The sequence below is a fragment of the Alligator mississippiensis genome, chromosome 5, assembly GCF_030867095.1.
Source record: "Alligator mississippiensis isolate rAllMis1 chromosome 5, rAllMis1, whole genome shotgun sequence".
In the NCBI taxonomy this organism is placed as follows: Eukaryota; Metazoa; Chordata; order Crocodylia; family Alligatoridae; genus Alligator; species Alligator mississippiensis.
In genome coordinates this window covers 86,614,195-86,641,507 of record NC_081828.1, presented here as the reverse complement: position 1 = coordinate 86,641,507, position 27,313 = coordinate 86,614,195, and the positions used below count along the sequence as shown (strand labels likewise).

At 40.1% G+C, this 27,313-nt stretch overlaps 1 protein-coding gene across 5 annotated transcripts in view; it reads left to right on the top strand.

The window, feature by feature from the left end:
* Positions 1 to 27,313, top strand: part of FHOD3 (formin homology 2 domain containing 3) — a 645,457-nt gene that overhangs the window by 314,654 nt on the left and 303,490 nt on the right. For all 5 annotated transcript variants that reach the window (XM_059728584.1, XM_019479159.2, XM_014611417.3 and 2 more), the window contains one exon: positions 12,644 to 12,711. In XM_059728584.1, coding sequence (XP_059584567.1) covers positions 12,644 to 12,711 — 68 coding nt within the window. The remainder of the gene's footprint in view (positions 1 to 12,643; positions 12,712 to 27,313) is intronic.

The window sequence follows — 27,313 nt, the reverse complement described above, 5'->3', positions numbered from 1 at the left end:
CTAAATCCCACCCCCCTCAGTCTTCTCTTCTGTAAACTAAATAAACCCAGTTCCCCCAGCCTTTCCTCAGAAGTCATGTGCCCTAGCCACCTAACCATTTTCGTTGCCTTCTGCTGCATTCTCTCCAATTTGTATACATCCTATCTGGGAGAGGGGGAGACCAAAACTAGGCATAGTACTCCAGATGTAGCCTCACCACTGCTGAATAGAGAGGAACAATCACTTCCCTTGATCTGCTGGCAACACTCCTACTAATGCAGCCCAGTATGGCATTAGGCTTCTTTGCAACAAGGGCAAATTGTTGTCTCTCATTCAGATTATTATCCACTGTAACCCCCACGTCCTTTTCAGCAGAGCTGCTGCTTAGCCACTTGGCCACCATCCTGTACTGGTGCAGTGTCTTGAACAACTCATCTATTCACATCTCTCTCTAACTTAAACTTTGTGGTTCCTATGTAACCTTGCCTTCCCTGCCCTGATACATTTCTCTTGTTCTAACTAAGTTGTATATGATTTCTTCAAAGCAGAATGGCACTTTTAAAAATGAAGCAAATACTGAATGCAAATAGCTGTAAGAATTCTTCAGAAGTATATGAGGTAACTGTTATCCTAATAAAATGCACACTGAGACACTGAAGAGAGATGCCTTCTTTTTCCAGTATTGAGGAAGCTGCTTAGCTAACTCCCTATTTCACTTATTTCAGTTTTAAGGTCTTTGGGGCGGGCACTGGCTTTTTGTTATGGGTTCGTACACCACATAACAAAAAAGAGCCCTAGTTATGGGCCTTGATTTTTTTGACAATACACATAACTAATAATACTTCTTTAGTATTACAGTGGTTCTCCATAGCAGATACATGTACTGTTACACTTGATTTGGGGATTAATACTTCTGCATTGACCTTTAATGCTTAAGAAAATTATAAGCAAGACCTCAAAAAATTAGACTGGTTGAAAAATCACTGGATATCCAAAGGGCAGCACAGTTCTCACTCTGTCGTGTGTGTGTGTGTGTGTGTGTGTGTGTGTGTGTGTGTGTGTGTGTGTATGTGAGAAAAATCGTTAGATATAAAAAAGCAGTACAGTTCTCTCTCTTTCTCTCTGTCTCTCTCTCCTGTGTGTGCTTTCTCGGATGTTAAAGTTCTGTGTGAGGTTCATGTGGGTTGCTGCTACCTGCCACCCAGATGTCTTCTAATGAATTGAATGCTCTGATCCTGGATGTCTGAATTTGGAGCAGCTGATAGTGCTTTGGAGCATACCCAGCCAACTAGGAGGTGATCGATTCTGAGGAATTCAGTCTGGTGTAGTGGTATATTGCTTAAAAAAGAATGAGAGCTTCCTTAGCCTTGGACATAAACTTATTTCTGATGTACTTTGGCACAGCTTATGCAGCAGTAATGCTTCATTTCAGCCTGATTCCAAGAAAAATGTCCAAGTTCTTCCATAAATCCTGAGATCTCTATGCACTCAGGTATTTTACCTCCTGGTAAGCAGAGGTAAAAAGATTGTGACTAAGTCTAGCTGATAAGTGATTTGATTCGTTTGTGTTTTCTTAATGGTAACCTGCTAAAGCCAGCTATCCCAGTTAGCATAACAATATTAATTGGTTTAAATGACACTGTAGTATGTTGGCTGGTGAAATAAGACACTGAAAGGGGGCAGAGGAGAAAGGGATGAGATTTTTAAATTCCCATGACCCAATACACATTGACATATTTTCATCTTACATGTACCAATTCAGTAATTCAGGGACTGAGTGATAAATTGAAACAAACATTAAAGATTTGCCTTGACTTACATATTTTTTTAGATAATTGTATTTTTAGCCACAAATTGGTAACAATAATCTCTAAAGGGAACAATGAGCGCTTCTATATCATTTTCTTTTCTAGCAATTTTCTCTGACTCCATTCTCTTGAATTATATAGCACATGTTTTAGGATAACAACCACCTTCTTACTATATTATTCCCTAGGGAACAATTTTGCATTAGTAGAAGGATGAGGATGATAACCTCCAAAGTCTTTTCCATCACCACTTTCTATAATGCGATGCTACAATATATGTTCTGGTTACTTAAACTACACGCCGCCTCTTCTCTCAAAATGTTTCTTTGACATTTTTCAAAAGAATCATTGTAGCATTTTTATATATTTTAAAAAATATCCTACTTTTAAATTACCAAACAAATGAATCAAGGGCCACTTGAGAATTTTGAGGGCATAATAGTGAGTGAAGAGGGGCTGTAGGAATAGGACATTGCAGAAAGAGTTTCTATCATATGACTAGATACATTCTGGGAATGATCCCTTTAAACAACAGGGCTTCTTCAGTTATTTGTAAATGAGTAGCTTGTTTTCTAATAGCAGCATCCTTTTTCAAGAGCTCTTCTGGCATCTCTTTCTAATGCTGCTTTCTATTCTGGTTACCATGGGGACAGCATCCTAACCAGAAATGCACTACCGTTTCTTTTTGCCAATGTATTAGATTGCTTATTACTGCTAAACAACAAGACTTCCCCCCCCCTCCAAGATTCACCAAAGCCACCCAGCCCCATACCTGACAGTAGTCATTTATGGCTGATAAGAACCTTGTGTTCTAGCTTGCATGGTTACAAAGAGAAAGTGGATGCAGAAAGGGGAAGAGAGATTGGCAATGCAATCAGTATGTGTTGAAGCAGTAAGATTAGAACAAGAATTATCTTCCCTGCTGTTTCTTATTCAGTTGTGCAGAGAAAGTCTCTTTGGTTTTGGCTTTGGCCTTCCAATAACTTCTGAAAGTTTCAGTCCAGTAAAACCAGTTCCATGAAGCTTTTGATCAACAAACAATCCCTGCAGTCTGGTTCTCTTAAGAGACATGGGCACTCCTAACAAGCATTCATTACAGCTAAAATAGCTGAGTCACCCAAGCATCTCAAAGCTGTTGCTGCTGCTGTCTATAATGTCAGTACAACACCCTGTTTTACTAAATTGACTTTAACATTCTGTCCAATTCTAGTTACCTACCCAGTTGAATGCAAATCCTGTTGCTGTAGTACCTGTGTTTGGTCCATTTCCTACCTCTGGTCCTGCTGCCTAGCAATAGCAGGAGTAAACTGAAATGGGCAACTGCAGTATGGAGTAGGCCAGCAGGGAGTAGAAGGACACACAATTTATAGGCAAATACAAAGCCTGGGCTGCTGTAGGAATGCTTTCTTTGGGCCACTCTTGCCTTGTTCTCAGCACTTCTATCAGTTTACATTCCCTTCTTGCTGTTTCCTGTTAGTAGGTAGGACCTCAGTATGCCAAGGTGAATGAAATGGGGTGTGGGGAGGGAGATGGTGAAAGGGAGTTATTACACTGTTAGTTTTGCAAAATTATCCATTATTCACTGCATGGTGCAGGAATAAAGTGTGAAGAGTTCCAGGGCTCCATGTCCTCAACTCCAACATGCCCCATATGGAAGAGAAAGGTTTCCTATTACATTTAAGTATAGAAACATTTACTATGTTTCATCACATCCCTTTTCTGTGAACCTGTAAATCACTAGCATTTATTTGCTTTGGTGTTTAGGGACAGTGTGATAAATGGTTTTCTCCATTAGTTTAACATGCATATAGTGGAGAGGTGTGTGGGAGAGAGGGTTATTTAACAAGCTTTGTGAAGAGGGAGCTTTTATTAATGATTTAGCTCTGACAAATTTAAGCTTGCATGAAGTCAGACAAAAGTCAGAATTGGGTAGAAATAAGTAAGAGGAGGGGTTGATTTGGATTCCCCTTAACCTTCATTATGGGAAGATGATGAAGACAGGAGAACCTCATTTTGGAATTTTGGGAATCTAGGTGACCTCCAGCACACTCCTGTGAAGTTTCTTCCTTCTTTTCTTTCCCACTTTGGACAGAATGATTCACCTCTTCCCTTAGTCCTGCTGTACTCTGTATCCCCAAATTCACTTGCTTAAACAGTCACCTCTTGTTTGTGATTGACATAGTTTTCTGAAGGCATGTATCTCTCTCTCATCCTTTGTTTCCTTTGCTTGATGGCACTCTCATTTATCTTCTGTACTGTTAATCTTCTTCAACCTGAGTGATCTGCCTCCTTATATTCTGGCTTCCTTTCCTTCTGTCATTACTTTCTCTCTTTCTAAGTTTCCGGTCTTCTTTCCCAAATCATTGAATCCTTGCTCGTTCCCCTCACATATTTTTCTATATTTGGGTAGGAACGTGATTAGGTAGTGACCTAGTCTCCCGGAAGGATGATGTGCATTTTGTTGAATTGCAAGTTTCTTTGTATTATGGTTCATAGCTCACAATATCAGAAATGATAGATGGGCACATCTACATGAAATGCTTACTGCACGGTAGCCTAATAACACTGTGCAGTAGTGTGCCTTTCAAAAAACATGCTAATAAGCTACTGCGCACTGTTATTAGGCTACTGTGCAGTAACTGTCATGAAAAAAACATGCGCCATGCTACTGCGCAGTAAATGTAGTTACTGCGCATTTAGTTAGTGTTTCATTAAGGAAGTACTAAACTAAATGTGCAGTAACTACCGCGCATTAATGAATGTGTAGACACGCCACTGTGTCTCAGATGAATAACACCAACAGCTGCTTTTTGCATCTGAAAATGACTTGAAGTAAGTTTTATTCTAATTGTTAGACTGTGTTTCTTGCTTTGTGAAGCTGGCTGGAAATTCTTTGGACTCGGTGCTAACAGTAACGTGGGGTTGATGTTTCACTGCCAAACTTAGTGTAACGTATTTTTGGGCTGTTGCTTTTCATCAGACCATACTTCATTGTCAAAAAATACTTTTTCTTATAAAGGCCAATCATTGTACCCCTGGATCAGAAAGGGAATATAAAGTATAAATTATTGAGCTACACATATTGCAGCAATGAATATGTAATAGACTATTTATATTTACAGAGAGAAAGAGATAGAAAGAGTAGCTTAAACAATCTAAGACTTATTATATGCAAAACAGTGTAATCTCAGGAAAACAGCAATTATGTTAATGTAATATTGGGCAATGTGCCCTTGAATGAATCCCACTCTTGAATTGATGTATTTTGTAGGGGTCTGGGAGTAAAAGGAAAGAACACTGTCTTGCCAACAGATTTATTATTAACTTTTGTGGATAACAACAAAACTAAAATGAAAGCCCCTTTTTGGCATCGCCCCAGGTCCCTTCTTAGAGCACCACATTAATTTGTTTGGCGTGTTATGAAAGATTGGTACGCTGTGCTAATTAGTTTTATATACAGTCATTTTTTTAATCAGGGGCTCTATGTGGACCCAAGGGCCCAAATCAGAAATCAATTGAACTCGGTTGAAGTTTTACTTCAGAATTGAACTTAGGAGCCTGATTCATTGTTGAATTACTCCAGTTTTATACTAGTGTAAATCTATTGATTGAAATGGAATCCCAGTAGCTTAAAACAGGAGTAGCAGACATGAATTGGACCCTAGTACTATGTACTTGACTCTGTAGCAGAAGCAAGAATAAAGGTTTCTCTTGCTGGGGAAAAACAATCTGTGCATTCCCCACTTGCTGGTGGAAAAATTCAATTTTTTTTCTGTCTATTTTTTAATTCTAGTCATAATTTTACTTTCTGCCTGCATTTGTGATGAATGTATGGGGGGGGGGGGAGGGAATCAAATTTCTCATTGCTTTGGGTTGAAAAATATGATCTTTAGTTTCCAAGTGCTAGCCAGATTTTTGGTGTTTATTGGAAACCAGAGGATACTGCTGCTCAGAGCATATGTGGACATTTTACAGAGGAATACCGGGAGATTTTTCAAATGTCCTTTAATTGGGTCAACACTGTGTGCCCTGTAATGGAATAGAATACAGAGTGTAACATGCTGCTTGTATTTTTATAAGGAAAGTCTCTGCATCTTGAAATCAGAGTTTGGCGTAGAGGGGCATGGATGTGAAACATGGGGGTTATTCAGGCAGCAGCAAGTGAAAGAGAGTAACTCACATTTGTGCTCAGCCAGATGTTAGCTTGCCTTTGCCAATAACACAAAAGGCTGATGCTACATAAATTGCTATATCCCAGGGACTAATTTAGTTGATCTGATGGAAGAGGGTGGGATGTAAGGGGGGGTGCCCTTGTGGTCAGAGGTCAAGCATTATGTTTGAGACTCAATCAGCCTGTATTCAGTCCAGATATACATATATGCATCTGTATTTCTAAATTGTAAATTGAATGTGTGATCTTTCCCCCTGCCCCCCATATACTGCCTCCTCTCCCACCTGTATGCAAAAGAAAAGTCAAGATTTTATTAAAGGCAGGGAGGCAAATCTTTATTTGCTAGTTCCTTTACTTTTTCCATAGCAGCAAAAGGAAGAAAAATATTAAACAATGAAACCCTTTCATGCTGCATCAAGCCTTTGAAGGTCTCGCATGAAAATACGTAGGATCCTCCCAAACTATCCAAGTCTCGTAAAATGAAGGAATGACACAGGCTGCTTTCTCAGTAACTGTAAAATATGCCAGTTACAGACTAGCTCACCAGACAAAATTTCACTTGCCCTCATACAGTGATGCATTTGGAAGAAATCCCTATTCATTGGTTTTGGTTCTGATGTAGGGAAGTTGTTTGTAAGAGGACAGATTTTAGGGAGATAATGGTTGACAATTAATAGTTGGCTTCCATGGTGTGCAGCCCCTTAACACATTGGCGCTGAAGATGAGGAAACCAACACCTTTTCAGAGTTGCAGTTATCACAAGTCTTGCAATATTTGATATTCTTCTTACTGCTCCAGTAGTACAGCTAGTTACACAGCTAGATCTTAATCTTCCATATAAAAAGTAAGGTTTTTGGCCCTGATGGCTGCAAAAAACCATAAACATGGTACTCAAGTGCATCCTAGATGTGGGATAAAAAGAACATATAAAAAGAACTCCAAATGTTTGTTTTAATCTTGTAGTGTTGAGGGGCTTGGCTTACGAATTTTTAACATTTAGGGTTGGCATTGGAGCTTTGTGGTCTCTTTATTGTTCTTTGATATCACTCCGTGACATAGAATCTGTTAGAGAAACTCTGGATTCCTAGGTCACCAATGTAGCAGATTAGTATCCTCACTCTGTACCCATTATTAGTAGGGGGAAACTATAGCGAATCAGACAATGTTCCTCTTCTCCCTTAAAAACAATAACTGATGCCCTCTAGTGGTAATAGTTGATTAAAACAAATCACTATAGAATGACATCTTGAAACTTTGGCCTTCTTAACCTACACAAGCTACCTTCTTTCTTCTCTTTTATTTACAGAGGAAATAAAAGAGATTTTACATGTCTCTACTATATACACATAAAAATACAATCTTAGTATTTAAGTGGGTTCAGACCTCTGACTGTATATCTCTTCATGCACAAGGGTGTTTCAGATAGTAATGGTAATTTTGAAATAAAATCATTTTATTTACAGTGTGTGGGAAAACTGCACACCTGTGAGGAATACTGCTGGTGGCAGCGCCAAATATACTCGTGTTTAAGACTGATCCAATAAATCATCACTGCATACAAAATATATTTTCTATTTGCCACCCTAATGATTTGGTGTCATTAGGGTAGCAGAGTATAACAATTTCTTATTCTGTGTTTTGTCTCAGTCATGCACAAGTTTGTAACAAGCACAGTTATAGCTGCTTGACTCTTTAGCTCGAAGTGTAGCAGTTCTTGATTTTAGCTTTAAAGGTCATTAGCTCTGAAGGACATTTCCTGCCACGGCAGGGGGTCGGACTAGATGTTCTCCTCAGGTCCCTTCCGACCCTACCAACTATGAAATTAGGTCAGTCTTGGTTGTCAGGTAAAATTTAGCCCTCATAGAACCACTTGCATTTTCCTGTAAAAACATATAAAATCACTTAATGTTGCCAACCAGCATTGTCTGGTGCTCGTTCTTAACCCTCTGCATTCTTTTAAGGCAGTAGTTCTCAACCTTTTTAGACTCGAGGCACCCCTGGATAGATTCATGGCACTCCTCTGAATGTGCCAGATCTTAGGCCCCAGACAGACATGTAGCTAAAGGCACTGAGATCTGATGCTTGATCCCACAATCATGCCTCTTGCCATGTACGCTGGCATGGCAAGAGGCATGATTGTGGGATCAAGCATCAGATCCCTTCACACCATATTGCTGGTGCAGGGAAAGCCTGGGAGCCTGATCAGACCCATCATCTGATCGGGGCTCCAAGCCGTGGGAGCTTGCTACCGGCTGTTGCCGGGGAGCCCAGGATCTCTCTGCATCAGCAAGTAGCAATCTCCTGCAGCTGGGAACTCCCTCGGCTGATTGGGACTACCAGACCTGGGCACACACCAAGTGCTCCCAGGGCTGGGAGTGGTCACCTGATCTGAGCTCCTGGTTGTGGGGGTGTACCATGCATCCCAGATCAGCTGAGGGCTTGCAGTAGAGCCCTTGACTCAAGGTGTGCCCCAGAAGCTGGGAGCCCAGATCTGCTGCTGCACCCAGCCCCAGAGGCCTGTTGGAGTCAAGGGATCCGATGTGCCCCTGTGGTTGGGAGCAGCAATCAACTGATTGGCGTGCTCAGCCTCAGGAGCCTACAGGAATAGATCTCAATTAGCCTGGTCACACATTCAAATAGAAACCAGCAATAAAGTTATTACATATTTTTTGTGTAGTAACTTTGTGGTTTGTTCCTTGTTTTATCACACCATTACTTGCATTAAGGTGTGTCCACGTAACTACTTAAGATATGATTAACTGGTTAATGCTACCTTAAGTGTACCATGTGCCAGGAGTCTTAGTTTTCACTCTTTTTTTGACTACAGAAAAATAATTGAGCAGTTTTTCTGTTGTAAAGCACTATTGCAGAGAACTTCATAGTTGTATTCTTCCTGTTTAAAATCTCTGTGCTTATCTTGTAAATCATGTTTGTAAACCTAACATTGTGTTGCATCACATGGCACCCTTAAAAGAATCTCAAGGCACCCCAGGGTGCTGTGGAATATTATTTGGTATTGGCAGAGTGAATTCCATGAAAAATGTTGCCTTCTCTTTTGCTCTTAGTTGCTATTTCTCTAGAGCAGTGATTCTCAACCAGGGTGTTGCAGCAGCCTGGGGTGCCTTGCAATCTTTTCAAGGGTGTTGCAAGATGCCACAAAGTGTTAGCACTTTTAGGTCTGCAAACATGATTCATAAAATAAACCCAGAGATTTTTAAATTCTGACCTGTTGTGGTCTTCCTGAGTTCTTTTCAACAGAAGAAATGCTTTGTTATTTTTCTGTAGGAAAAAAAGGAAAATGAAAATTAAGAGCTGGCATTTTCCAAGGAGTGCCTGGAGTCTAAAAATGTTGAGAACCATTGCTATGGGGAGTGGTTTATATAACAGTAAACCATTTACCTTAGAGCAGCCACTGTGACCTCTCAGAAAGTCAAGGCAGTAGCAGAAGTAGAAAATCCTGTTGGTTAGTTTTGTATTGTGTCACTCCAGATACTAGGCTTTTAGAATAAGCACTGAAACATACCCTTGTTGAACTTGCGTTCCTTTGACATTAATGGGATTTCTGTTACCCACTGAAGACTTCTTGTATCCTTAATTGTTTATTTTGTAGATACTTTTTTGGACAGCATTTAAGAGAAGTAAAAAACCTCACAAAAAACCAGAATGAAAATCAAAGCTTCATAAAATGATCTATGGAGTACTTTACCTTATACGGGGTCCTCTGCTCAGGGTGAATTCTACCCTTGTTTCAAGTAGAAGCTCAGCCAAAGTGTTTGCTAATGCAGCATAACTCTTTTAAGAGAGGAGTATTTCACTTACCTTCCGGATTAGGGTTTGTAAAGTTTCTGATGTTTCCTAGCACTATAAGAAACGGTGCCAGGTGTAAAGGAGGCTGTTGGTATATTGCCAACATGTAAGGAGATTACTTAGAATCAACTGTAATGGTTTGAATTCTGTACTTCTGACTCCGCTTGCCAGCTGCTTTGAATGTGCGGACAGACCTGTGAACGTGAATTAGCCTCTTCTGCTCCAGTTTGCTGCATGTTGTTAGTGTTAACTAGCATGTAATGTATCTTGTTGCCCTCTGCTAGATGAATCTAGACCTGCACAATGGTTTGTGATTATGTTTCTCTCTGGCAGCTGGATGCTGAGACTGTAAGACTTAATACTAATAGTGGTAGCTAGTGATGATCTTTACCTCAAGTGATTTCTTTTGGAACTGTAGTTGATTTCTTTTGGAACTGTAGTTACGGGCTTCTGTCCCTGTTGCCACATACGAATAAGAGAGCTGCCTCTGCTCATATGCAGGGATGACGTTACACCATATGTATGAAAAATAAGAACAAGGAAAAAATGTTTGACTTGGTTCTTTTCGGAGAATTCTCAAAAGAGCTGCATGGTCTAGTGAAAATAACTAGTGTTATAGTATGATAACAGTATTTCACAATTACTTTGCTACAGGCAGGGATGACCATTCCTCTTGTGTAAGAAAAGGACCCACAGATGGCATTTGTTAAAATGTTGATATTTATGTGCAACTTTGTGCCTCTCTTCATTCAAATGATACTGTGCAGCCTTGTTTGGAGTGGCTCTGTTTAAAATGATGCCAGTGACTTAAATGAATGGAGGGAAATTAGTTGTAATGAATGCCAGATGGAGATTTCTTTCACAGAAAAGTAGTTGCGTGCTGTAGCACATGAAGTCAACAAACCAGGTCTTAATACTCCTCCTGCCCCATTATTCTTTAAGCTTTCCTGACAAGACTCCTCTTTATCCAGCCAAGAGATGTGCTTGCATGCGCCAGTACATTTTTTTTAAGCTGGAGTAATTAAAGAGTGCATCTCAGTTTATGGTTTTAAGTGAAACCCTGTCCTCCTGTGCTCTGTCAGGAATTCATAAACTGTACAAGTACGAGAACCAAGAGTAATAGTCAAGCCAGATCTACATGTTCTGTCTATGAAAACAAAGCCTGTTAGAGAGGAACAAAATTATTACTCCAGTTTTACTTTCTGATTGGATGAGACTATTGGGGACAAGTGCTTAATCCAGTTAAAAATGTAAATCCTCAAATGCCCATTGTCTTTCTCCTTCTGAGAGAGCTGAAAGAAAATTATGATTTATTTTTGTACAATACTTACAGTACAAAAATAGGTAGGGGAAGTGGGGAGGAAAGGTTTATTTCTGCACATCACAACAGCTGATAGCAAGTTGATTTGTCATGTGGGAACATCCACGTGCTACAGTCACTCTAGCCTCAAACATGTCATCTGACAAGCATCCTTTCCACCCATTCTTTTCAGGCTGGTCCCCTTGGGGCTGCTTATAGGTGAGGCTATGGGATCACAATGGGCCACTGCATTGAGCACTGTTTCCTCTTCTTCATTTGCCTTCAGAATACATTCAGTACTCATAAACCCTTATAACATTTTCTAACTTTTTACTGTTTTCTACAACTGTACATTATTGGGAGAACAAACTACATAATATATAGTAAGACTAGTTGGTGAAAATGTCTCTCCTAAATTTCTTAGAAAGAAACTAAAATACATTTTCCTGAGAGTAAAACCTTGTTTTGACATATGCTGAGAACAAACTGTCTGGCTACTTCTGGCATTGACAGTCATCACATGCACTGCAGTTAGAGAAAGGAATTGCCAGGAAAATAGCAAGTAGGAGATTGAGTGGCCAAGGACTGATGATGGACACTTTTTTTCTTTCCTTTTTTTTTAAATTGCTTCACATGCAGACTGGGATTGGTAGTGAACTCAACTCATTACCAGTTGCTTTTTTCAGTAATTTTTGGAAATGAGACATCTAGGTGAGGTATTTTAATCATCTCCACACTGAAGCTTTCATATATAATATATGTAAACAGTAAGCACTACCTCGGTACACTTATTGCAGAACAGTGGTAAAAGGGTGAATAGGTATGAAAACTAATGTCCATTCTAACTCTGTAAAAATAATCCTTCCAGAACAGGATGAAGGATCATTAATGAAGCAGTGTAGGGAAACTAAGAGTGTAGGTACCGTGGAGTCTTTCCTGAGTGGACAAACAGGGCATGTCCATATGTGAATTAATATACTTTTCCCAATATGCATTAAATTCAGTACCTCCAATGTGAGACACTAAACAAATGTACATTAGGTTGCCTTAACATGCAGTAATGAATGCACACAGTTTTCAAGTGATGCTTAATGCTCAGTAGCCTATTTTACTGTGCAGTAGTGTAATGTCATGGTTTTTTATGTGATGCTTTAATGTGCAGCAAAATAGGCTACTGCACATTAAAGCACACCTGTAGATGCGCCCACAGAGGACTTGAGTCTTCATTCTTGTTAATGCAGTACTGTCCAAGAAAACTGCATCTTTTTTAAATAGGAAAGGAAGTTAGAGATTCCTCAGTTGCACTTGAAAGGTACTCATAATCTTACTTTTCTTCCAACCTTTCCTGAAGTTACAGTAACTCATCATTGGAAATTTCACCAAGGTCATGGACAACTATCTGTCTTGTTTGTGCTGTTTGATAGGCAAGTGCTGTATTTAGGAAGGAAGGATCAGGTTGAATGAAATCTTTTGAAAGTTTTCTTTAGAAAATGGACATTGCTACCCTTCCTCTTAAATTTATCACTCATTAGTCATGCTGGCAGTTCCATTAATATTATTTGCTGTTCTTTATTTCAGAAAAACTCTATAACTCCAATGGACGGGAGCTGAGACGTGCACTTTTCTCTTTGAAACAAATATTTCAGGTAAATGACTACATTACCAACACATCGCCATGCCATTTATCGCTGTGTTATTTTTCCTGAATCAGTATTAGGGGTAAAATGGCAGTGTGTTACAAAAGTAGATGTATTAATGAATTTTTGGGGACTTGAACAGTCTGGACACTTAGGTATGTAAGTCCACTTACGCACCTAATAGGCAGAGTAGAATCTGACATCAGGTGCCCCAGGGCTAAAGTAGTTCAGTCATTTTTGAGAATATTTTGTTCATGTTATATAAATAAAAATTGGTGGCACTTTCTTTTAAAAGTTCCCTGTGTCTTTAAGCTGTAATTTTGAAATTTGGGAACAAGGTGATATTTGTTTTAGGGATACACATTCTTTTGCTGTCTGTCTAAAAATTGACCTTGGTCAAATAATAAACTTTTGAAAAATGTAGTTTGTACACGCTAAGTATAAGCTGCTTAATCTGAGATGGTCCAGTCTGCTCCTAGATGTTAAATGGGCTAGAGGCAGGGAAAGACAATGCCTTTTCAAGTTTCAGCTGTGGAACGCACCACCACAGGAGACTGGCTAACGGAGCAAGATGTTTTCATTGGAAAGAAGGAATACCACTCCCTAAAATTAAAAGGGGGCTTGTTGACAGAGAATTGAGTTTTATTGGAGGAAGTGGTTATCTCTCTAAAACTGAGAGGGAATTTTATTGGGAACATGTTGGTGACTGGGGATGGTCAGTGGGGAACGGACCAGACAAGATGTTTTTTGAAATATGAGGGCCAATCTACATGAAGTGCTGACTGCACAGTAACTTGACTTACTGCATAGACAGTTGTCTTGTTTGTGATGCTACTGCTCAGTAGCCTAATACTCAGTAAGCTAATACTGCACAGTAGCATCACATCACAGTTGTTGCCATGAGGCGCTACTGTGCAGTAGTATAGGGCTACTGTGCAGTTAGTGTCTCATGTAGATGCAGCTGAGAAGTGTGTTTAGTGTGCAAAAATAGAGATCAGTTTGAAGGAGTTCAGAGTGGTTATGAATGATTTGATCCAGAGACCACCTGGACTGAACTAAGTAATTCATCCCCTCATTCAGCCATATCAGGATAGATGGTTCAGGAAGTAGAACCCAGCCCTCAGTGTGTTTGCAGTGTATACAAGCATCAGTGGTGGCAACAGAGATAAATAGACAAGGGAAGACTGGGATTTAATGGGAAGGAAACTAAGAATGAGAGCCATAAGGTTTATTTAAAAAGAGTTAGGGAGGGAGGGAGATGCCTGTAACAAGGAGCCAGGATACAAGAAAAGAAGAACTGAATGGACAAAGAAACTAGAAGGAGAAGCTGGGTTTGGGGTGAGAGGTTCAGATGTGCTGGAGATCCAGAGGATGGATATTGCAGTTGGAAACCAGTGGAAATGTGGCACATTGGTGGAGGGCAGTCTAGAGGGACAGCAAAAAGTTCAGGGTGGCTAGAGATAAATAAATTGGGTGAGGGGGAAGGGAAGGGGGAACTGCTCCTGCATGGCCATGCATACAGGTGACAGGGGGATGGAGCATACTGAAGAAGCTTAGGAATTGTTACTCAAGAAAAGTGGGACTGAAATGAAAAGCATGAGGCATGGGAACTGTAATGGCCTAGAATGGGAGCCAGGAGTGGGAAAGAGGCAAGACCAGGAATGGAACAGATTTTGAGTGGATGGACCACAATGAGTTAGAATTGGGGAAACTGGCTAGAAGAGTCTGTGACCATAAGGACACATTCATGCCTAGAGCTTAAAATGGACCCCAAGATAACAAATTTAATTTTAGCTGACAGCTAACTGCCTGGAGGTCAACATGTGGACAAAGCTCAATGAAAATTTGTTGTTGTTTGGTTGGCTTTCTATCACTTAGGGCCCCTCTAGATGTTCAGGTAAAGGCGCTATAGGATCTGAAGCGTGATCAACACAATCACACCTCCTATCATGCCATTGCTATCCTGGGCTCCCCCTGTACCAGCAACTAAAAAGCTCCTGCAGCCAGAAGTCCTTTAACTGACCGGACTTGTAATTAATGCAGCACCCCACTGTGCCAGGACCAAGAATCCCTCAGCTGTGAGACTCTGTCTCAGTGGTGGTGGCGCCCCACATTGGGTTACTGCTATGATGAAGAGTCCTGCAGTTGCAGGACTCCCAGTCCTGGCTGTGCTGGGAGCCTGCAGATCCTGCTACACATGCAAAGTAAACCTGGAAAGCAACTAGCTATAAAGTTAATACACATTTTTGAGGTTTAACTTTATAGCTGGTTGGGCCTTTTAATGGCATAATAGGTACTTTACGCATGTAGCTGGTCTCAGTTAAGTCCACAATTAACCAGTTAATTGTGCAATACCTGTAAAATGTAGAAGGGGTCTTAGAAATTTACCAAAAAATGAAAACAACATCCTTAAAGCTTCAAAGTTATGCCCTCCCAAGTGAAAAGATGGCTTCTGGCAATAGAACCGGGTGGAGAAAGAGATTCCATTTCTTGAAGGATTTTTATTTTTTGTTCAGGTTCACGACAAAACCTCCAAATTTTTCAGGCTCTCTCAAATGGAATGGAGGTCCAGTTCTGGGGCAGTTTGCCTGGCTGAGTGGCTGTTTCAGAGCCAAAGCTGAGCTAATTTATTTGTCCCCAGGTTGTTGTTCCAAGTGCTTGTCTGCCTTGGACCCACAACCCTAGAAGCCAGTGTTCTGCATGAGCCTGCCAAATGGGATGCTACAGAGTCAGGTGGAAAGCTGAAAGGAAATGAAGGAGGTTCACCATGGCACCACTGTGAAACCATGACTCCTTGAAATGTTATGATTTTCACTTATCTGCAGGTACTTTGAAAAAATATTTTACTTGGAATTTTTCCAACAAGATGACCTGTGCAACCCCTAATTTAGATCTGGCAGACCTATTTACTAGTAAATGGTCATCACTTTTGCAGATTGGACCCTGACATCTCAACATGAACACCCGGAGTGACTTCTTGCTAAAAAGTTTGTTTTTAAGCAACTTGCCAAGCATAAACAGAATCTCTGGCAGAGGAAGGCCTCAACTCTTGTTCTCCAGGATGGTTTTGTTGTCCATCGTGTTACCTACTGTTCACTTCTTTAATCCCCCTACACCATCTTCCAACTTCAACAATAAAGAAAACAGGGTTCCCATAGACTCCTTTATATAATCCCTGATTCAACCCCAGATATTTGGTATATATGTTCTATATACTGAATGTGGCAGGTAGAAAAGCTAGTGATTATGAAGACTTTGTCATGGTCTCTAGGTCTAGGGGCTCAGATACAGGTTACAGAAGTTGTTTTAATACTGGTGTTTTCCTGACTTTTTATACTTTTTGTTGCAAACTTTGACACTTCTTTGTAGTTTAAGACAGGAAGAGATTATCCTATTTTTTTTAATTGATCAAAAGTTAGACTAAGTGTAAGTAGTTAAATCAGAGATTAATTTTGCATTTTGAGTAAGCCAGCCTGATAGTGTAATAAAGTGTTTCAAAGGAGAATTTGGATTTCCTGCTTCCTAATGTATGTGTTCCAAAGAGGAATTTAGGAGCTGTCCATGACACCAGACGATTTATGGGGAATTGCTAAGTGAAGGTGATCTAGGAAGAATCCTCATGTCCTGTACTCTAGGAACTAAATTATAGTTTAAGTTTGTGGCATGTTGGTGGGAGGGCTGAGGGAAAATACAGCTTGACAGAGAGAGGGTACATGTTTGAATATTTGAAGCAGTGTGTCACCAAACTGGAAAATGCAAGGGAAAAGACTTCCCTCGCAATGAATGAAAACAATGATTTTTCCAAGAGCGTCTGTAAAATGTTTTGAGAAGAGGTAAAACATGTTAATGAGGTATTAAAGCTCACGAGCATTGGTAGAATGGGGGTCCAGGAAGGGTGGTTGTTCCTCAAGGAAGTGATCCTATGGGTGCAGAAGGAGACAATCCCATTGTGCATAAAAGGGGGCAAAGGGGCCAAGAAGCCCTCTTGGCTGAACAGGGAAGTCTAGGAAAGCCTAAGGGCAAAGAAAAAGGTATACAGGCTGTGGAAATATGGGGTAGGTACCAAGGAGGAGTATACCTCCCTGGCTCTCACTTGCAGGGAATCATTTAGGAAGGCCAAAGCAGGATTAGAATTTAGGCTGGCAACAAAAATTAAGGACAACAAAAAGACCTTCTTCAGGTATATAGGAAGCAAAAGGAAGGTGCTGGGTAGCATAGGACCCCTAAAGGACAAATTAGGGCAATTGGTGACAGAGAGGGGGGACAAAACTGAGCTCTTCAATGAGTTCTTTGCATTTGTATTCCTAGACACAGACCAAGACAAATCTCCCAGTTGGTTCATAGATAGACACAGGATGGACACCAGCCCACCAACTGTTAGTGCAGACTTAGTGGAGGGGCACTTGGAGGGGCTGGATGTGTTCAAATCAGTGGGCTTGGATGAACTTCATCCAAAGGTGCTAAAGGAATTGACCATTTTCATAGCAGAGCCACTGGCATGGCTGTTCGAGCATTCATGATGCTCTGGTCAGGTCCCAGAGGACTGCATAGAGGAGAAGCATCACATACCTGGACCTGTTTGTCATGCATCTGCTAATGCATGATAAAGTGCAGTTAGCCTCGTTGATCACTTTGTCACATTGACGACTCATGTTCATCTTGGAGTCAACTATTGGCCAATAAGGCCAATGTGGTCCCTATTTTCAAGAAGGGGAGGAGGGAGGAACTGGGAAACTGTAGGCCAGTTAGTCTCACCTCTATCCTTGGGAAAACTCTGGAAAAAATCATTAAGGATCACATTTGTGGGAGCCCAACAGGGGAAATAATGCTGAAAGGAAATCAGCATGGATTCATTGCAGATAGATCCTGCCTGACTAACTAAGTTTCTTTTTATGACCAGGTCACAAAATGCTTACACGTAGGAGTTGAGGTAGATGTCATCTACCTAGACTTTAAGAAGGCCTTCGATGCGGTATCTCATTCTGTTCTCATAAATAAACTGACAGGCTGTGATGCAGATGATTACACAGTCAGGTGGGTGGCAAATTGGCTTAGGGGTCGCACCCAGAAAGTGGTGGTGGACGGGTCAACATCGACCTGGAAAGATGTGGGCAGTGGAGTCCCGCAAGTCTTGGTCCTTGGACCGGTGCTATTCAATGTCTTCATCAGTGACTTGGACGAGGGCGTGGAGAGCTTTCTGTCCAAGTTCATAGATAATACCAAATTATGGGGCAAAGTTAACATACCAGAGGGTAGGGAACAAATCCAGGTGGATCTGGACAGGTTGGAAAAATGGGTAGAATGAAATCGGATGCAGTTCAACAAAACAAGTGCAAAGTGCTGCACCTGGGCAAAAAGAACCACCCAACACCTTTACAAGCTGGGGGATGACCTTCTCAGCAGCACAGGAGTGGAAAGGGATCTTGGAGTCATAGTTGACTCCAAGATGAACATGAGTCATCAATGTGACAAAGTGATCAACAAGGCTAACCACACTTTATCATGCATTAGCAGATGCATGACAAACAGGTCCAGGGATGTGATGCTTCCCCTCTATGCAGCACTGGTCAGGCTGCAGTTGGAGTACTACATCCAGTTTTGGGCATCACACTTCAAGAGGGATGCAGAGAATCTTGAGAGAGTTCAGAGGAGGGCCACTCATATGGTCAGAGCCCTGCAGGCAAGGTGCTATGAGGAGAGTCTGAGGGACCTAAATCTCTTCAGCCTTTGCAAGAGAAGTCTGAGAGGCGATCTTGTGGCTGCCTATAAATTCATCAGGGGAGGGCAGCAGGGAATAGGAGATGTTCTATTTACTAGGGCACCCCCTGGAATAACTAGGAGCAATGGCTACAAATTGACGGAGAGCAGATTTATGTTGGACATTAGAAAGAACTTCTTCACAGTAAGGGTTGCCCAAATCTGGAATGGGCTCCCAAGGGAGGTGGTGCTTTCCCCTACCCAGGGGGTCTTCAAGAGGAGACTGGGCAAGCATCTAGCTGGGGTCATCTGACCCAACACTCTTTCCTGCCTAGGGCAGGGGGGTCGGACTCGATGACCTACTGAGATCCGTTCTGACCCTAACAGCTATGAATCTATAAGAACTAACAAATAGAAGATGCAAGATGTTTTCCTCAACTTCTGTTAAAAAAGAGGAAATGTCTATTTTTAATGAAGAAAAATATGTAAATTAAAATAATTGTATAGAAAAGTTAAGCCTAAATAGAGCTGGAAGATTTTATAGAAACATAATTTTAGTCATAGAAGTCTTTTTGATATACTGTAGCTCTGTAAAGAGATTGAGAGAGGGTCTGCAGCATAAAGTCTTCATTTCAGGATCTTTTTATCTTGTTGGATGTAGTAATAAATGATAGGCTGGGTTCATGAAAAGGATTTAGGAGTGGGAGAGTTATCTTTCTAAAATAATAATATTTATCATTCTTATTCCTCTAAAATGTTGTTGTTGTTGTTTACAGTCCACAAATAAAATCATGATTGGAATACTGTAATTATGATTTATTAGTTCCTTATTTTACAAGTACAGTTGTGTGGTAAATAAAAGCAGTATTCAACAAGAGGAAGAATATGAGAATTTGGCTCTAAATTAATGGATGATTAATGTAGATGTAGAAAATAAAATAATAGGTTTAATCTTGCCACACTTGATTTATGTACATATAGACTTTTCTGTGACTCCTAAGAAGCACTAATGGATTTCATTCATGCCCCAGTGACAAAATGTCCACATATTTAAAGATGAGTATAATCTGGCCTACTAAGTCATTTACCACATAGTGACAAGATGGTTTACAACTATAATTTGAAAATGGAAGAAAAAAGTATTCCATTTAAAATACTGGATTTATTTTAAAAAATTGTGTGTCACATATGTGTGTATACGTACGTATTGAACGTATATAGTTGTCTCTCTCTGAAAGGCAGAAAAAATGCATACAATACGATACCTATGTTGCCTGGTATTAAAGGGATTTTTTTTTAATTTCCAAAATACTACCAAAAAGAAAATATATATACATATAATTTAAGAACTAATAAACAAATATACTTTAGAACCACCAAATTAAAAATGTATTTGATGGTTAGACTGCTGTTTAATATGATACTAATTGCATTATTTCAAAATGTAAATACATCCAACAAAAAGAAAAGAAGAAAATTAAAACAGATACATTTTGTAAATCTCAGTATGTCATTTCTCTAAGGAACCAGCAGCTTTTCCCATCCTCTTATGTGCTTTAATCTTATTAAAAGGGAATGGGGAAGGTACCTTTGTATAAAGTATTAATATGGAATAATGTTTTCCAATAAGAACTGGCCTGCTACAATGGCATTCTGCAAATCTGGGAGATGCCGTACTATCATCCTTTGGGTAATATAGATAATTATTTGATTATGTGATCACAAAATGGGGCAACATAATAAATGGCCAGTTAAAAATCTGCTTTTGTATTTTTTCCTGTTGTCACAACTTCATTAATCATATCACAATGGAGCTTTGTTTAAAATGTTAGAAAATCAGATATCGCAGACTCCTGAAAACATTAACTAGAAGGTGTTCAGAGGCACACAGCCTTATCAGTGAATGAAATAAAGTGTCACACACTTGAGCCTCGAAGGAGTCATCAATCATTCTTAGAAGAGTGGAAGGAGTATTCTCTGTTTGCTTCATTGATCTGAGGAAGGAGGTATGTCAAAGAGACTACTCCTTCTACTCTTCTCAGAATGATTGATGACTCCTTAGGGACTGAAGTGTGTGACATTTGATTTAGGGATCTCTGTCATGGCATGCAACTTGTACTGCCAGCTCTTCCTTTTAAGAACTAAAATGCTTAGCAGGGCTCCTGATTCAAGCATGGCTTCCTAACCTCATAGGCCAGAGTTTGCATATTCATCTTCAGCAAACTTTGGGAGAGACAGGTTTCATTTTTCCATTCAGATATTGCCATTGACTTACAGGTTGTATCACCCCAAGTTTTAGCTAAGTTTAAATCCAGTGTCTGTCTTATGGTTGTCAACTGATACTGATGTTTAGGAAGATCCATCAGATCTCACACTGTAAAAAATTTTCAAATAAGTGGAGCACTTTCTTTTCAACTGATACAAAAACACTGGGGGTAGCACAACCCCCCTACAAGACACTGTTTCTTCTTTATCTGATGTTCATATGTCTTGGAATTGAAACTGTGGCATAGGATGTCTATTTTTGTATGCTATCTACTGAGTTTATATTGTATCTTTTTGGACAGTAATGTGACGCTTTTAAATACTGTATGGTTTGCTGTCCCAGGAATTAACATTCCTTACCAACCTGTGTTTTAAGGGATTCTCTTTTATGCTTTTTGAATGAAATTATTTTGTAGCAACTGTCAGTTTGACAGAAGGAAGAAGTAGGAGTTACAACATAAAGCCAATTGCCCATTCATTTTAAAATACAAGGAGTAGCTCCACTGAAATCAATAAGAAAAAGCCTATTAATTTCAGTGGAGTTGTTCTACAAAAGGAATCAAGTATTGCTCTTAGCATACATATGTTATGGGAATTGTGGTGAACTGCATGTTTGATTTGGCTCACTTTACAATGGCGTAAACACACACTTACCTGTTGTAAGAGCAGGTCACTGAAAAACTCCATTTGAGAAGCTGAAATACCTGGCTACAGTGAATAGATGCTAATCTGTGATCAGTATTAGATATCTTAATTGCTTTCTTCCATTTTAAGATTCTTGGGATTCAAGCCTGCATTCTTTCTCGATGTTTTCATGACTTTTCCATGACATTCATGAAAAATCACTACATTTGCCTCAATTAACAGCTATTAATTTATGGTTCCTTTCAGAATATACAAATGAACAAGAATTGTATTTAGTTCTGCATTTGGTTGACAGGAGATAACCACAATGTTTTATATTTGTTTAAGTGGTATTTCCATAATGCAGTTCAAAAATTGTCCCTGAAACAAGAAACAGTTGTATGTATTCTACGTTCTAAAGGGGGAAACAGATATAGGGGATTAATGGCTATAAATCAAATATTTAACTTTTCAGCAAATTTCAGTGCCCTCTCCCTTATGTGAAGATATGCATACTCAGCCATAGTTTGGTTTAGCTGAAATGCTGTGACTTGGCAATAAAAGATCTGGTCTTTTTTACTTTAATGTCAGAGTGTATCACTGGCTGGCGTTAGAAATGTTCTGAAGATGCTTGAAAGCCTGAGAGAGAAAATTGTTGGCATTACGTGTTTTATACCTAGCCAGATTGGCTCATTGCAGTGAAGTACAAAGGAATTGATGCTATTGGGTAAGATTTTTCTGAATGATTGCTAAGAATGTGGAACACGTCTCCCATTACAGCTGGCTTACCTCTTCTACAAATATAGCACCTGTTTACTTGCAAAGGAAGACATTGGAGGTAAATTATGCTAGATCAAACTTCTGTTTGTCTGCTGCGGCTTCATAGACAAATAAGAAAAAGGGACTGTCATATAAAAAGAAAGTGGCAATAATAAACATGTCATGTTTTAACGTTGTATTTATTATAAGATGAGAAGGGGGGAGAGAGGTGAAGATAATAGAGCTATGAAATAAGAAGAGATAGTAAATGGGTAGGAGGGCACAGAATGCCAAAACCAGTAGCGTGAAGTATTGAGGCTTGCAGAGAGTTATAAGCAGCTGGTCACTTATCAGCAGGGAGTGAATGTCAGCATGTGCCTAGACATCTTCTGTGTCTCATCCTAGTACTGCTGTCTCCATGCCAGTGCCCTTCAGAACCTGACTGAAGTTTAGGCTTGAAGTCTGGTTGTTTTAGTCTGGTTCTTCCTGTAGGGCCAGCTGCTGTGATGGGTCCTATCTGCTGGCAGGCCAGGCAGCCACAGGGGCTAGGGACAGACATTACAAATAACCTGGTTTAAATGATCAGAAATTGGTTTAAACCTGTAACAGAACACATAAACACACATCCGTGCACATAAACCAGTTTCAAATGGCTGAAACCGGTTTGAGATAAACCTGGTTGAATGTAGTATCAGATTTAACTTGTTTGGCTTAAACCATTTTTTGCAATGTCTGTCCCAGACACCTTCCTAGTTTAATTTAAACCAGCCCCCCAGCATCCCGGTTTGCTCTCTGTTCTGGGCTCTCTGCTCCAGCCAAGAAGGGCTGGCCTTGCCCCTCTGCTTCCCAGCTGGAGCAGGGACAGGCAGGGGCAGGGTTCTAGCCAGAGAAAGGTTTAATTTCCCCCTCCCTGTCCCATCTGTAGGGACCCGAGCTGGCTCTGGTGGGCACTCCCACTTCGCTGCTGCAGCAGCAGGCGTCCATAGTCCCTGAAGCAGAGAGGGCAGGGAGGAGGGTTAATCTCCCCTCTACCCCAGGGGACCGCAGCCGGGTCTGCCCACCACGACCTCCATGCCTTGCTGTCACTGCTTCCCTGCAGCTGAAAGCATGCTCTAGCACTCCCTGGTGCCTGGCCTGCACAACTACAGGCATGTACCCACAGCTCCTCAGTTCAGAGGGAACGTCTGTGCTGTTACAAACCAGTTCAATCTAGGCAGGTTAGACTAACCTGCAAAGATTTAATCAATTCAGGCTCCAGCTTTTTGCATGTCTGTCCCTAGTTAGGGTAAGCAGGGCTGTGTATGCACAGCCTTCACTTGCCCTCTTGCCACCAATGCCCACCTCCTAGAACTTTAAAGAATTCTCAGTAGAAGTATTTGTTCTCCATGATGTAGCTTAAAAAGCTACCCAAAACAAAATAAACCAAACAGTGATTGCTTAACTAAATAACATGGAGTATTTCTGGAATAGCACTTACATATTTTAATTACACAAATAATTTTACAATTCAGAGACTGTATCTGCAATTTAAAGCAAGCATAAATAACTATAAATTATAAATTGGTGGTCAATATGTATACTCCCTCAGCCATTTCCTGATCAGACTTGCTCATTTAGAAAGTCAAAATATGATTTTCTAATTATGATTGTTACAAGTTAATAATAATCTAAAAAAATACAGCCTGGTACGTATCCAGTTAAAAAAAGAAGGAGTTAGGGCTCAGAAATTAGCTGGAATTTCTATCTATAATATGAGATACAGAGTAGAACACAATATATATTTCTCTACTTGTTTACTGCTGTGGCAAAGTTGATGGGAGTAATTGTTTTGTTAGCAAATTTAGCAGGTTTGGTACAAAGTGCTTTAGGACCACATATGACCCTTTACAAAGAATCATGCCTGTGCAGACAGTTCTGTCATATATCTTAAAAGATCATGGGCACCATTCTGATCTGTACGGTTGAGAGGTAGGCCAAGGAAATGATTGCCGATTCCCTAATGTCCTTGGCTTAAATCAGAGCAGCATAGAGGTTGTTCTAAACTATGCTGTCTGTCTGTGTACTCAAGGGAGCTCTTCCCCAGCATTTTGGTCATATCTCCTCCTTTGGCTCTCCAAACAGGAGGTCATACAAGAGTCACCAGTGCCAGTTCTATAGCATTGGAGTTCCCCAAAGCCAGAAGTCACAAAAATGGGAGATCCATAATGCTTTCTGTTCCCTTTGTGCCACCCAAAGTGGAAAAGGGAGGCAAAACAGGGCAGAAAATCTGGCCCTATATTATTAGACTAGATCCTGCCAATCTGTCTTTATTTGTATGCTGCTACAGGAGTCTTTCCCCAATAAAATGGACAGTGGTACCTTGTTTTGCTTCAGTATTTCAGTTCTCACATTGAAAATGACAAGAGGCTAGGTACCAAATATTCCTTACTTATCTCTGGGAAGAAAATGTTATTCTTGTAAAAGCCTTAATTTATACTATTTTGTGTACTGTGCTTTCTGGCTTGTGTTTTTCCCCTTCTCGATCAGTATTTTCCTGTCCTCTTAGAACTGACAGTCCATAATGAGAAATTCATAAGCCTCAACTCTTAACTATCCTAAATCTAGCACAATTTTCTGATCCTAGCATGCCTTTGCAGGGCAGGTGGCAAGGAAAACCCATTTTTTTTACCTGGACGCTGATGAATTTTGACCCAAGTGTAACTCATGGAGCACAAACATATGATCTCAGGAAGACCTTTAGGAGGTAAACTTTCAGAGTAGACTCACACTTGTAGAGACCCATCTATGATTTTTAACTATTCCATATATATATTGGGCTAGTGCCAACATCCCTCTGCTGGTCATCTTTTGGCCATCTGTCCCTGACTGCAGTTCACCACCATGAAGGAAAACCGAGACAACAGGATTTTATGCTGGGATTTCTCACAGGCTTCAATGAACAGCCTAGCTAATCCAGCAGATGTCTGATGAGCACCTACAAAACTAGTTTTGATTAACAAGGATAGTGATTATTTTGCATCTGCCCTCAAAAATAGCAGCTGCTGGAGAGTACTGTCTGAAGGCCATTGCTTTGGTGTAGGGCTGTGTATTGATGCATTTCAGAGGGTTTGCAGTAAACGTTTTGCACTGACATATGTCCATGAGTCTGTCTCTTGTCCCCAAATTGTATCAGGTCATATCATGTAACATTGTATGAGGAATGTTAAAAACAATGTGATATTTTGTTAAGGAATAATGGGGATGTATCTGACATTCAGACATAAATGAAGGAATTGAAGATTTTTGTCCTGTAAAAGAGAGGGGGAAGGAGGATTAAAATCTTAATCCTGATCTGTGTTTTACACTTTCATTCAGGTATTGCACAGTCACAGGAAGGGAAAAGCATGGATCTCTTCCCACAGAGATCACATCAACAGTTCTCTCATCAGATGTGCTTTCATCAGCAGAAAGCACATCACATCAGAAATCCATCAGCAGTTAAGGTTTGGGCTACAAATAGAGGTCTGTCCTGTAAAGACTAGTCAAAACTCTGCCCCTGTCCTCCAACTCCAGTTAGTGGTAGGCAAGGAGGTTGCTATCTTTCCTTTCAAATACTGACCTCCACACAGATGCCCATGCCTCTGTCACTTCCAGAATAAATGGTTGCAATATACTCTAGTTGAGTGCTGCCTCCTTATTTAATGTCACATGAAGTACAGGCTAACTGCCCTATGGTTCCTTGTTTACATAATCCAGCCTTATGCAAATGATGAGACACGTAGCTTTGTAATACAATGAGATAAGATGCTTATAAATATAGAAATCTTTAAGGTAATGATAGGATTATGGCAGATATTCCAGCATAAAGAAAAGTATGAAAATCAGTTTCAGTCAGGACAACTCTCAGACAATCATTTTGTAAACTCCCATGAGAGAGAAGCATCTAATACACTGCTGTTAGCTATGTAAAGCAAAACTATGTATGTATGTGCAGATTAGAATATGATTAGTATATAACTAAGTCTGTGTCCCCAATATTCAGAATACCGTTCTTGGTGCTTACTAAAGCCATTTTTAAAATTTCCTGCACTCTGTTTTTCTGGGAGATAGTTTCAAAGAAAAAATCTACCCTTGAATCTAGACCTTTTCTAGGATGAAATAAAATTATAGTTTTTTAAAACATAGAAATACCAGGCTTTGGAAAGGTTTAAGTATAGCAGCTTGTAAATATTTGTATTTTGCATTTTGCTGGCCACTGATTTACCAAGCAAAGTTTTAAACTTGCCAGTTTAAAAATATACAAGGTTCTATTTCATAGCTTATTGGGAGTAATGTTTTATTAAGCAAAGTACATACATTTCTTTTCCTGCCCCCTTTCCCTCCCCCTTCCAAATGCCTCCTTCTTCTAGGGCTTATCTTTCCCAAACTCCTTAATGGGTATTTAAAATACATTTATCTGACAAGGTCACCAGTATCTTTTCATAAAGTCCCTAAGTAGTTGGTCTCTGTGTCACAGCACTATCTTTATGGTGGTAGGAGCTTTAAGAGTGGTTTTATAGAGATTTGACTGCTTTTCTCATCAGTACTTTAATGCCTACTGATTAAGGGGTCATAAATCTTAGCAATATTACTGGAAAACTCCATTTCCTTACCACAAAGCAACTTCCCCTTCCCCCTGTTAGCTGTTATCACACACATGCTGCAGCTACTTGCACACATCATTGTCATGCTTTGGTGGGACTCTATAATCTGTACAATGAGTGTTCTTTTTCAGGAAACCCTGAACCAATTACCAGTGTTAGAATAGCCTTTATTCTTTAGGTCACCAAACTTGGCAAGTCAGTAAGTTAATGGGTCTGAGAAGATTGCCCTAGTACAGAAATGATGTAAACATTCTCCTTTCCATTTAGGATATGTGGATTTGGATTCCTTTCATCTTTCTTTTCACATTCCAGATGTTTGCTTATTTCCTCACATCATATACACATGATGAAACAGATAACGTACAGAGTGCAAATTTATGTCTAGGGTATGATGTGTTTATACTCTGCTTCATTGCACCGTCTTTCTTCCTTTTATTGGATAAAGGAATACCTTAAAAGCCTCTGTTAAAAAATCAAGCTTGTTTATTCAGTGCCTTTCAAAGTAGTCAGGTTAAAGTTTCCTCGTCCCCTTCATTTCCTCTGCAGTTCTAATGTTTTATATCTCACTTCAGTCAAAGTGAATCTACAGTGTAGTCATTTACGAACGCAGCTCTTTAGATAATGTTTGGGGGGGAGGGGGGAAC